The sequence below is a fragment of the Bos indicus genome, chromosome 4 (genome assembly GCF_029378745.1).
Source record: "Bos indicus isolate NIAB-ARS_2022 breed Sahiwal x Tharparkar chromosome 4, NIAB-ARS_B.indTharparkar_mat_pri_1.0, whole genome shotgun sequence".
Taxonomy (NCBI): domain Eukaryota; kingdom Metazoa; phylum Chordata; class Mammalia; order Artiodactyla; family Bovidae; genus Bos; species Bos indicus.
Genome location: NC_091763.1, coordinates 117,704,900 through 117,718,301, shown reverse-complemented (window position 1 = coordinate 117,718,301; position 13,402 = coordinate 117,704,900). Strand labels below are relative to the sequence as shown.

General features: G+C 47.2%; 1 protein-coding gene across 15 annotated transcripts in view; it reads right to left on the bottom strand.

The window, feature by feature from the left end:
• The window catches only part of RBM33 (RNA binding motif protein 33), a 110,642-nt gene that overhangs the window by 17,517 nt on the left and 79,723 nt on the right, over positions 1-13,402 (bottom strand). For 13 of the 15 annotated variants that reach the window (XM_070788472.1, XM_070788477.1, XM_070788470.1 and 10 more), the window contains one exon: positions 11,574-12,224. In XM_070788472.1, the coding sequence (XP_070644573.1) occupies positions 11,574-12,224 (651 nt within the window). The remainder of the gene's footprint in view (positions 1-11,573; positions 12,225-13,402) is intronic. The other 2 variants (XM_070788475.1, XM_070788482.1) reach the window with 1 other exon arrangement.

Genomic DNA, 13,402 nt, shown 5'->3' with positions numbered 1-13,402 from the left:
ACGATATATATACTATACTGTGGTGATCTGATGATTTTTAAACTAGGAATTGAGAACATAAACATTTAGTCAATAAACACTGGCAAGTAATAAAAATTCTCTTTACTGCCATTTTGAGTAAGAGACTGATAATTCACACCTGACAATGTTAGGTCACGTAAAAACCCTGAAAACCCAAGTTCTAAACTTTTATTGTCCTTTCAAGAAAGAGTTTAAAGTAGGCTTTTTTTCCATCTACAGCTCAGAAACACAGGTAACAAGTGTCACAGGCGCCTCTCTGTCTAGGACTCTCTGAGACCACCTGAGATGACACAGGAGCCGTGTCTGGGCCGCACCATGCTCCTTCCTCCACACGGGCCTCCTCGCCCGGCCTGCATCTCCCCAGCGCAGTGAGCACCCCGACTCCGCCCTCGTGGGGAGCCACAGCAGCGCCTCCAGTCCTCAGGCTGCCCAGGCCGTGGAGCTGCACTCTTTTTCTTCAATGCTCACGAGAAGGGGAGCCCACAGGGACACCGGTCACCACGCAGCCTCAGGACCGAAGAGGAACAGAAGACGATCGGCACAGAGCAGGCAGACGACGAGCACTTAACGAGTCAGCGAGGAGCAAGATACAGGGATGTTTCAGGCAGGGGTTATGACAAAAGCCCAACTTTTAGGAAAAACAGCTATCATCTGCTCACACGAGTGGGGGGAGGCCTGAGCAAGCTCTAGAGTTACTCACATTCACAACAGGACAGTGCTTTACATCCCCTGTAGCTACAGATGACGGAAGAAACTTCAAAACAGCAATGCCCACGGCCCCCTAGGCTCTTAGTCACCAGAGTCTTGGTATCATTCCCCATGCTCTGCCCAGGGAGGATGCACAGAGCTGCTTTCTGAATGTCTCCCAGTTGACAAGAAGTACATTTGGGTCTGTTTCCCTCGATCTCCTTCAAAGTAAACACCACTGTTCTCACTGGTCACACACTGAGTGCTACCGGGACTTCCTGTCCTGGTGGGTCCAAAGCATGGACTTCAGACGACCTCGTAGGCAGGAGCTTATTCTTAACATCCAACATAACGATTTTTAGCAGGGCTGGAAACAAAGGGACTGACCATCACTCAGTCACATCATTTTAAGGAAATGAAGGCTTACTGTAATACGCTGCTTTGACTTTTTTCTGAAAATCATGCTGAGGACTCAAGCCTTAAATATAAGTAACAAGTTTTTTTATTTTGTAAGAAAGACAGTGCTGCTTTTCTTCCAACTGAGAGAACAATTATTTTCTTTCAAAACAGCACTACGAAAAGCTAGTTCTCAGGGGAATTTCTAAATCCCAGAGTCACTCCCGTTAACACTAGCAAACAGTCAACCTGCGAATTTCTAGGCTGCGGCCAGAAACATGTTTTCACACCTATTCTCACACAGAGACACAGAAGAAAAACGGTGACTGTTTAGAACCAACCCAAACGGAACCCACCCATTGACTTACAAGTCTTCTACAACTCACACATAATAGTTAACAGCACTGAAAAGACATCCCAAAATTGTTAGTGTTCAGTTATGTAAATTTAAAGATACTGTCAATTCAAACGAGGACTTTTAGAAACATACTGTCTTAATGTAAGGAAATTACTAGTCGTCTGTGCATGGCAGATTCCAGCCACTCAAAGAAAGGAAATTCACCTTGCAAGTGAATTTCTCTAGGGCAGCACGGTTCCACTTTAAATTCCTTACACACTAGTGTGTTTAGACATGACCTTAAACTTCTTTTACTTCCTCCAGAACAGATGAAGAGAAAAGAAGTGGCCCGTCTTAGACCAAACTGGAAATATTTTGCTGGCTTTTTTCCACAAATGATTTATCTTTTAATGAATACTGTAAAAAGTGCCTTTTGAGAGTAGTTTTTCTTAAATATAAGAGGCACTTCCTGAATTAAGTAAGCTTAAGGAATACTTTTTATCAGCTTCATCGTTACCCAAAAATGAGGTTTGCAGCCACCAACATTAGCAGGACAAATTTACTTATAACAAATGGCTTAAATGTATAGATAAAAATGCCGACTGATACTGTCAGGGCGTCCTGCAGTTTGACAGATCAAATCTTATTTTCATTCTTAAATCCCATGAAGAAGTGATATCACTGACTTGCATTCACTGGTGAGCAAATTGATTAATCCCTCTCTATAGAAATCTCAACTCTTGATTACACCTATCAGACGTTAAGCAGCATTATTCGAGAGTGACAACACTTGACAAATTCCCCAACCATTTTTCTCAGCTTTTGTGGCCCTGCTAGCTTGTATTAACCCTGATGAAAAATTAATTTTCCTTATCTTCTTCTAAACCCTAAAATCCAAATCCGCCAAACTGGCAACTCTTTCTGTAAAGGTATTATGAAAACCTCTAAAAGATTAATTGCATGTCTTCAGGTGACATTAAATTAATTTCTGTACTCATGACAGACACGTGATACTCCGCGCTGAGAGGACAGATAACATTGTCGGGACACACGGCAGGACAGTGGCTGGGGTCCCAGGGCAGCCTCTTATGAATTCTCCTGCCGATAAGGCCTGCTTCACTGTCAGCGCAGCGCTGCTCATCTGCAGCCCACAGACCTCACGAGCGGCTCCTATTAGCTGCAACAATACTGGGTCTAGCCTGTGCTCTTTAGAGAGCTCACTCGGAATCTGGACAATAAATGATCTACATGCTACGCAAAGTTTCTCAACACCAATGCATTTAAGGCTCTATTTTGTCTTTGAGACTGCTGTTTAAAGGAGAAGTGAATAGAAATAACGTTGTTCTCCAGGCTCCTGGGTCAATCCCCTACTTAAACTGCTACAGTATGATTCAAGGTGAGAACAATTCGCACGTGCAGTGTTCACCTAGTCTCTACAATAAATTATCCTTATATATGGCAAGCATGCAAAACGTGTAACCAACAACTTAAACCTAAAACGCTTCCTAATCAGTAATAGGTCTACATTGGCTGAACTGAAACAAAATCCGCTGAGACTAAAGGCACCGCCCCAGGGCTTGGCTTCCTGGAGAAAGGAAAAGGACCCACCAGCAGGCACACCGACCTCTCTGCAGGGCTCTACCACTGCGCAGTGACGCAAGTGCTCTCACTCTCAACATTCTACTTTCTGAGACTAGGCAGGTTTGGGGAAATCGTTTAAAAGCAAAATTGACTGGCCTTTGGAGAAACAAAGCAAGGTGCCGGGCCAACGAGGCGTCTCCAGTTTCCCAGGACGGGCAGTGGAGAAGGACCTCCTTCAGAGCACGAGGCGACATCCCTGTGCAGAAGACCCGTCTCCCGCTCTTGCCAGCTGCTAGGTGTGAGGACAGGGAAGGCACCCAGGTCACTGGAGGAAGCAGATTTCTTTCTGCTGAAGAAGGTGGGTGAGCAAATCCTGATTTCTAATTACAGATGAACTCTTTCTGATTTAACCACTCATCTCACTCGGAAACAGCATATGCATAAAAACACCCATAAATGAACGTGCAGACATTCTGATTCATTAAGACTGACTTCTGTCCTCTAATGAACTACAGTCCACTTTGCCCAAATGAAGAGGTCACGTGTTTAAGAATGATTAAAAGGTCATGTCTCTAGAAGTTATCAGTTCTTCCCACTAAAGTATTTTAAAGTTCTTAAAAATAAGTATTACCATACAGCGGCTTCTCCTCCAAGAAAAGTCTAGAATACACATCTTACCGAACAAGTGACTGTTCAAGACACATGACCCATTCTTCCTCGGGCCTGTGTTTCTGCTTTCCCACCATCTGAACTCACCAGCACCTCTAACAGGGAAATGATCAGGAGACAGAAGAGACCACTCTGCCTACCGGAGAGGGATGGACAGCAGGGAAAGGGGAACTGCAGTCAGCAAGCCGGGAGTCGGGCCGTTCCCCCGGCCCCGTCTGCCCAGGCAGGGCATCTCCTGGCTCTCTTCCCTGTGTCAGCACGGTTTCCCCAACTCGGCCTCCCAGAAGGGCTTCCTCCCAGAAGGGCTTCCCTGTCACAGGCCCGCTGCAGGCCTGTCCTTGACTGTCTCGTTTCTGACTCACTTCCACCAGACCTGCTTTACCCTGGTCCTCTAGAATGTTCTCGGCTCCCAGGTGCTGTGCAAAACCATGGCATCAAGTCGGCTTCTGCCAGAAACCAGTGAGGTGGTCAGCTGAGCCCTCCTCCTGGTCGGGCAGCTGGCTGCGTGATGCAGTGACACCCGTAAGCTCAGCCTTGCCCTGCCTTGGCCTGGGGCTCCCTGAGAACGTGTCAGCACCGCCAACTCACCAAACAGATGCGTGACACGATCCCATCTTGTAAACGGAGTAGAGGAATATGGGAGCAGACTGTAAATTTCAGCATGAAAAGGCAGCCAGAAGAACTAACAGGGATTCATGGTACTTCTGGCGTTACTTTTGCTTACTAGAGAGGGCTTCCTTGGTGGCTCCACCTGTCAAGCAGACTGCATTTGATCCCTGGGTGGGAAGATCCCCTGGAGGAGGAAATGGCAAGCTACTCTGGCATTCTTGCCTGAGAATCCCATGGACAGAGGAAGGAGCCTGCTACAGTCCATGGGTCACAGAGAGCCGGGACTCCACTGAGCGCGCCCACACGCTCGCACACACACGCACGCACGCACACACACACACACAGAGCAACCTTACTTACTAGTGTCATCAACAGCTGCTTCTTAAATGAACCAAGGAGGAAACCCAGCCTCAGTTAGGAGCACTGACTGGGACACAGCTCTGAGAGAGGGCAGAGGCTGCACCGGGAGCCCAGGCATGTGCATGTGGGCGGGGCCGAGAGAGAGACGGCACTGCGGGAGCAGCGGCTGGACCGCGGGACCACAGGGACGACGGGGCAGCGAGCGGGGCCGCTTCCACCTCTGCCGGTGACTCCTCCTCAGACCAGAGTCCCCAAGCGTGGACCAATGCTGCTCTCTCTAGTAAATCCGGCAGATGTTTTACTAATCTTGCAACGCCTCTTAAATTGAGATTGTATTTTATCAAAAAATGCCTCTACTCCACAAAAGAGGACCAGGACTGTACACATTTTACCTCCTCTACCACCTCTAAAGAAAACCTGACAATAACTTTCGAGGAAGAAGAAATCTACAAATGCAGGGCAACCCCCTGAAGCAAGAGCCCCACACAAGCTGGGACCGTAGGCATGGAGCTCTGAGTCTCCCGCCCGGACGGCGGGCTCCCCTGCTCAGGCGCTCGGTGCCCCTCTCCTCCTGAGTGGTCGGCACAACTAAGGGCTCCTCCCTTAATCTGCTGGCAAATTCTTAACATTTCATTACCTCAATCAGAATAAAGCAGCTGAATTCCACTTTCACTTTCTTAAAGAACAGCCATGTCTTGATTCTTTGCGACCCCATGGACTGTAGCCCACCGGGCTCCTCTGTCCGTGGGATTTTCCAGGCAAGAAGATGCAGCGGGTCGCCATTTCTTCCTCCAGTAAAGCACAGTGGAAGAAGGCATTCTTCCTGCCCTTAACTAAAGGAACGGTAGTAATACTGAGCATCCCTGAGTAACACAGGTAAGTAGCTCAGCACCGGTGCCACCGAGACCCCGGGTCACAGAAGGAACGCAGGTACTGAGCTGGCACCCTGGGCTGGGCACGGGCACTCGCCTCCCGGTGACACCGAGACCCCGGGTCATAGAAGGAACACAGGCACTGACCAGCACCCTGGGCTGGGCACGGGCACTCGCCTCCCAGTGACACCGAGACCCCGGGTCACAGAAGGAACGCAGGTACTGAGCTGGCACCCTGGGCTGGGCACAGGCACTCGCCTCCCCATGACACTGAGACCCCGGGTCACACTGGTGCTCACGCAGGCCAGGTGGCCCGATACACACACCTCACAGGTTCCCTGTTTCCCCTAAACTGAAAGACAGAGCTGCAGGCCCAATTAAACTCCTGAATTTCTCCTGGCACATGCTCTTCTTTTTTCTGGTGTTTAATCACAAATCATGGCCGGGGAAGACTACAGTAAGTCACACTGATCAGTTTGTATTTTTACGTATGCTCAGTTAGAACCTGAAGAGCTTTTCTGGACTATGCGCTGGTCATGAACAGTTGTGACGCTCGGAGGAGGGGCATGCCACGGGGCTTACAGGATCAGCTCCCCGCCCAGGGACTGAAGCCAGTCCCTGGGCAGCAAGGGTGCAGTCCTCACCACTGGTCCACCAGGGGACGTCAGCAGCTATGATTTAACAAGATTGCTCTCTCTTGCTTTCTGAGAATTAAATACTTAAAAGTAGCTTTCTGAGAAGTGAGCAAATGGAGAATATTCCTATGTTTTAAGTAATAAAAATAGAACCATTCCATCACATGAAATTCTTTAAGGTGATTACAATATTCGGGGAGGCACACTAAATTTTACAAGCAATAGTTGATGATATGTAATACTCTTTAAAAGCAGTGTTAATGTGTTCCTTTTTAAGTCTCACCTAATAAATCCAGACAATAAAATACAAGTGGGGGAAAACGAAAATTCACAGAGAGATTTCGTGTGCCTCATAACAAAAGGTCTCTCTAAATTTCAAGTTCCCATTATGATTTCAACCCAAAGTTTTAAATAAAAATCTGACCCACTCTGATTTATACAGAAACGTTCTAAGACACATTTATAGCACAGAGCACGTCCCAGCGCCCTCCACCGGGCACCGTCACCCACTTCAATTCACCGTACCAGGCTAGTGGCCAGGTGATCACCCAAATGTACCAGGCCACTCCACACTCACCACTCAGGGTACTCTGCTGTACCTCCAAACACTTCCCAAAATTCTCAGGGCTGGTCGCCACCAACCAGGGTTGGCAAGCGACATGAAACATGATCCCTCCCTTACTCTAGAAAGCCCCCTGAAGATGTTCTGAATCAACCCTGATTACCATACACTCACTGGAAACAGCAGACTATTCTCCCTAACTTAGAACTAAGGAACACAAGGGGAAGAGGAGCAGCAAAACAACTACTATAAATAACAGTAGAAAGCACAAGACTCAGAGGCCTCACTCTACCAGTTAGTGGCTGAGTGGCCCTGGGCAACTAATACAACCTCTCCGACACGCGATTTACTTAACTGTAAAAGGGAAATAATAGAGCTAACCTGTAAGGCTGCTGTGAATACATGCTAAGCAGCGACTGTACTTGGTAAGCAGTATGCTTGATAATACTTGATAAGCAGTAGCCACCACTTTTTATACGGCATAAAATCATGAAATGTGTTTCTAGACAGGGCCTTAGGAGCATTCTGAAAAGAAAATGGACATTTATAAAGTACCTTCTCTGTGTTGGAAAGGTCCCAAAGAAATACATAAGAGACCAGCATCCAGCCACGGGCCTCTCTCATCCACAGCTCTGTCATTCTCACCTCGCCCCGCCCTCAGGTACACATGTGTGCACTCTGCCCTGGTGACAAGGGCCTCAATCCCCACGCTCCACACACATAACCTCAGGACGGCCAACAACACACACAATGCCCAAGACCGCCCTCGAAGAACGTGAGGGCCGGCTCGGTGAGCTTTCAACCCAGACCACGACCCTGCTCACCTGACTGCAAGAGCCAACATCAAAAAAGACTCTCTGTTACGTCCTTCCTGAAAACGCTTCCCATGTCCATAATGCATTAACTAACAAAGAGGAACAATACAAAAAGACCAGAGAGTCTCCCTGGGTGATCAGTATGAATTAAAATCACTTTAAAGACAATATGATTAATGAAAGGGCAGACTGAAAATCCTAGTCTTAAGACTCAGGCTCTTTCACCTTTTAAAAAACCCAATTTAATAAAATCCAAAGAAAAATTATTTAATTAGAGATAATAAAATATGGAAAATGACAAAAAGAGAAGTTCTCGTTGATTCACCATTGCCTCACAGGTAAAAGCTCACCTAGAGAAACCTAATTTAAGTTGTAATATATTTTCAATTTGTATATCAGAATAAGACTGCCAAGAAAATTCTGTCTTCTTTAAAAATTCTGTAGATGCATATTTTGACTCTGATCACCACCAACGCATAATTTCTAAACAGCTTTACGTACCATGATAATTCAGTGTCCTGTACAGAGACCAATGAATGCAAAGAATAATTTAATTAATACATTAGATGCCAGTTTAGGTTAAAAAAAAAAGTGAAGGAAATAAAACTCTCTGAAGAGTAAATTTCTGTAGGAAATCTTATAAACAAAACATACACTCTGGTACTAACAGAAGGTGAAGAAGGCCTGGAATCATAGCAAAATACAAGAACATGGACTGGCTGACAATGAGATGCTTTTATTAAACGAGTAATTATAAACCTGAAATGCATAAATAACATTCTCCACAGATGCAGCACACAAGTCAATCCTCCCAGAGAGGAAGCCCCTGCCAGACCCTCACCGGGGTGGCCAGTTCAGCTCCAGGTGTGCGACACAACACAGTCCTGGGCATCAACACCTCAGTCCCTGCGAAGGGACAAAGACCAGCAGGGGCAGGAGGAAGAGGGAAAATGAGAGGGTACTTAGTTTAGCACTTAAACAGTCTCCTTTTTGCACAACGGGTATGTTCTCTTACAAACAGTTCCTACCCACGAAAACACAAACACACACACACACACACACACACACACCACAACAACAACAACCACCCAGGACATGAGGGAAACACTATTCTACTCCAGAGATACAAACAAGAGACCACTATCCTCTGAAAAGGCGGAAGCTGCCAATATGGAGGCATTACTGGAATAGAAGCACAAGCTGGAATCAAGATTGCCGGGAGAAATATCAATAACCTCAGATATGAAGATGACACCACCCATATGAAAGAAGTGAAGAGGAACTAAAAAGCCTCTTGATGAAAGTGAAAGTGGAGAGTGAAAAAGTTGGCTTAAAGCTCAACATTCAGAAAACGAGGACCATGGCATCTGGTCCCATCATGGGAAATAGATGGGGAAACAGTGGAAAACAGTGTCAGACTTTATTTTTTTGGGCGCCAAAATCACTGCAGATGGGGACTGCAGCCATGAAATTAAAAGATGCTTACTCCTTGGAAGGAAAGTTATGTCCAACCTAGACAGCATATTCAAAAGCAGAGACATTACTTTGCCAACAAAGATCCGTCTAGTCAAGGCTACGGTTTTTCCTGTGGTCATGTATGGATATGAGAGTTGGACTGTGAAAAAGGCTGAGCGCCAAAGAATTGATGCTTTTGAACTGTGGTGTTGGAGAAGACTCTTGAGAGTCCCTTGGACTGCAAGGAAATCCAACCAGTCCGTTCTGAAGGAGATCAGCCCTGGGATTTCTTTGGAAGGAATGATGCTAAAGCTGAAACTCCAGTACTTTGGCCACCTCCTGTGAAGAGTTGACTCACTGGAAAAGACTCTGATGCTGGGAGGGATTGGGGGCAGGAGGAGAAGGGGACGACAGAGGATGAGATGGCTGGATGGCATCACTGACTCGATGGATGTGAGTCTGAGTGAACTCTGGGACTTGGTGATGGACAGGGAGGCCTGGCGTGCTGCGATTCATGGGGTCGCAAAGAGTCAGACACGACTGAGCGACTGAAATGAACTGGAATAAAAAAAAATCTTAATTCACAGAACACGTTGGGTAGTTAACTTAAAACTTAAGGATTAAGAAGAGCTAAAAAACCACTTCAACGTTTGGCAGATAACTACTTACACGTAAAATTCCTCTGTTGTTTTCCTGTGTATTGTAAAATCATACAGCATGATTTCAGAATATGATCTGATATAAAAAACATATTGTCTTCCATTAGCACAAGAGAGCAAAAATTGAAGCAAATAAATTCTTCTGAAGACCAGGCGTTCATCAGTTGAAGACTGCCCGTAACAGCAGAGCCGCGCCCTGCACCTCCTAGTCCCCCAGAGCCCAGAGTGCACTGGCCCACAGGGCACCACCTGACTGCCTGGGCAAAAGGCCTACTCCCAACCTCGGCCCCAGGGCCCATGCTCTGAGTTTATAACTCCAGTAAAAACATGACAAAGACTATGACTAAAACAAGGTCAAAAGCAAGGAGCCACAAGGGCGCTAGAAACTGATGAACACTTGGGTTTTCACCTAGAGATCAAACCATCTGATACAACACAGGCCAGTTACTTATCAACATTCTGAATCACAATGAATGGAGGTGAGAAAAAATAGATTTGGTTTATCAAAAATTTTCTTACGGCATTTGAAATACTTCACATCTTTAGCATACAAACTGAGAAACAAAAGCAATGGAAACTCATCTAATTAAAGGGCTAAGGACGAGTTGCCCTTGATTCAGCACAGCAAATGGCTCCACACTCCTTCCACTTGTAGTGGTTCTGCCGTCCCCGGAGGGACTGAGAATTTGAGGTCCTTTACTTTTCCTCCAGGATTCCCAGGTGGCACTGGAGGTAAAGAACTCGCCTGCCAACGCAGGAGACGTAAGAGACATGGGTTTGATCCCTGGGTTGGAAAGATCCTCTAGAGGAGGGCATAGCAACCCACTCCGGTATTCTTGTTTGGAGAGTATCATAGACAGAGGAGCCTGGCGGGCTACAGTCCATGGGGTCACAGAGTTGGACATGACTGAAGCGACTAAGCACGCATTTTCCCTACTGTAAATATTTTGTGGTTAACTGATGACAAAGCAAGAGATGGGCGTACCTTCTACAGTAAGTAGAGACTGCACGGCAGGGTTAGGAAAGCACTAGGTGGCTCAGTGGTAAAGAACCTGCCTGCAATGAAGAAGACGCAGGTTCGATCCCTGGGTCAGGAAGATCCACTGGAGAAGGAAATGACAACCCACTCCAGTACTCTTGCCTGGGAAATTTCATGGACAAAAGAGCCTGGCCAGCTATACAGTCCATGGGTTCGCAGAGTCAGACACGACTGAGCGACTGAAAAACAACAGCATTCCACGCGGGTTGACAGGAGGGTCTCCTACAGCAGGGTCTGTCTGCAGCCAGTCTGCTCGGTTTAAGCGCTGGGTTTACCCAGACTGCAGAGGCAGGCTGCTTCACTACAGACGCTCTAAGACGGGTTCCGAGCTAAGGTGAGGCGAGGAGCAACGTGCGCCCCACTTCCGAAGGACACTGCGGGAAGACCCCCGTGATTACATGCCAGGATCTGGTCGATCCCCTTTCTCCTCAAATGGGGATGGAGGGGTGGGGCAACCAGCCTGAACTGGAAGACAGGAAATGGTGTCTGGGACAAAGCTGCTTAAAAGCAACACACACTGTCCCCTCCCCACCCGTAGGCACCGCTAAATCTAAAGCTACACGCAATAGATTACCTCTTTTGTGGTAAAGGAAATCTAATTTTTAAAACAAAACTGAAGAGTCTATTATAAATTATCTACAAAAAGAAGTTAAAAATTCTACAAAACTCCTAAAACGGGACTTTAGGAATTGTCACACTGGTTTTCCACTAACACTCAAAGAGACCTGAAGCAGGGGTCCCAGCACTTCGGGGGACAGGGGCTGCCCACGGGACTGCAGAGGGTGACCTGACCCCACCTTCACAGACTCTCTGGGAGCTGGGACACACTCGGAGAAACACAGAGTCCAAGAGGCCCTGGTGACCTCGTCAACTTACCCCGCCTGACAACTTAATCACCCTGACCTTGGAGCTGACGTGCGGCCCGTCTCCACCGCCGCTGCTGGCCCGGTGCATGACAGTCCTCTTGGCGCCGGGCTTGGCCTCCGGGGGCCGGCCTTGGAGGGATGCGGCTCGAGCGGCCTGCGAGGGCGGCGGCGGCCCCTCCGCATCGGCGGGCTTTGCCTGCAGGGCTTTGTGCTGAGCTGGACTCTGAGGTATGGTTCTGGCCTGTCTCAAGTGTCTCAGTGGTTTCATCTGCTGCCCTGGATACTGTGTGTGAGCACCAGACGGCACAAAACCCGATGTTTTTGGTGGAACGTTTGCAACGGCCGCATCCTGGTTTTTGACGAGGAGTCTGTTTTTCACATTGGGTCTGACCGGAGGCCCCGGGAAGGGGAGCAGCGGGTTACCGTTGGCGGGCGGCGGGGTGGGCGTCGGCTCGCCGGGCGCGGCGGGGGCAGGCGGGGCGCAGAGCTGCTGCTGCTGCTGCTGCTGCTGCTGGGCCAGCCTCTCGAGCAGCTCCTTCTTCCGGGCGCCCGCCTGCTGCTGCCGCCGCAGCTCCTTCTGCTTCAGGATCTCTTCTCGCAGGCGCTTCTGCTCCTCTATCTTCAGGCGGTACAACCTCGTTTCTTCGTCTTCATCAGGAAACTGAAACCAGAAACACAAGTGCTTTACTCTGGAGTACGAGGCGAGCTACGGTTCTAGTCTGTCTCAACAAACTTAAGAAAAGGCACTTTCTAAAAACCCTTTAATTCAGGATCTGAAAGAAACCATTCAAATCTGCCTATACACTTTAAGTGGAACTCCTTCCCCGGGGGAGGGAAAAAAATTTACACAGCTAAAGCTAATTTGGAAAATCTTATCAGAATATTAAAAATTAAATAATGTAAATTTCCACTCATTTACAACTTTAAATCAATTAAACTATTCATTTACGATATCAAAATATGTTTGAAATGGAAACTGCAGCAGCAGGGAGGCCCTGCTGTCACAGGTTTTATCTGGCTCTTCTCTGACGAACCAACAAAAGGTGGGTGTAAATGACCTGAAAGGGCCTGATTAGAACTATTGATTTTTCGTACAGAATTTTCAGTCTGATCTCAAACTCATTTGTCACAGAATAATTGCTTATAATGAACAGCCAAGTCAATCTCTCTGACCTTGAACTCATGCACTCTCCTCAGAATCAAAATGCTGCCAATTGCAGTATTGGAATATTAATGGTATATAAGGGATGCCTTTAATATGCCAGCCTCAAACCACTCTAAGTCTATCAAAATAATCTTTATAAAGTCCAATAATTTTCAAAAAAAAAAGCATTCAGAGAGGAAACTTTATTAGAAGTTAAGCATGTTTAAAATTGTAATAATTTTATTTCTAAAAAATCATAGATGTCATCACACACAGACCCTTTACAAGAGAATATAACAGGGTTGAATCTGCCCAGAACCCACTGCTAACAGATAAACCTTACAAGTTTGGGATTAAAGACCAAATTTGTCTGCAGCGCAGGAGACCCGAGTTCGATCCCTGGGCTGGGAAGATCCCCTGGAAAAGGCAATAGCAACCCACTCTAGCATTCTTGCTTGGAGAATCCGAGGGACAGAGGAGCCTGGCGGGCTACAGTTCCATGGGGCTGCAAGAATCAGACACGACTGAGCGACTAAACCACCAGCATAAGGCTAAAATACCGCTGAAGAGTTGCTGGTGCCCCCAGGGCCCGTGCACTGGACCTACAAGGCACAGAGCCAAAGCCTCATTACCTGCATCTCAGAAGCAATTCTGACCAACTCAGCCATCTAACTTCAAACAGCAAATCTGAAGCT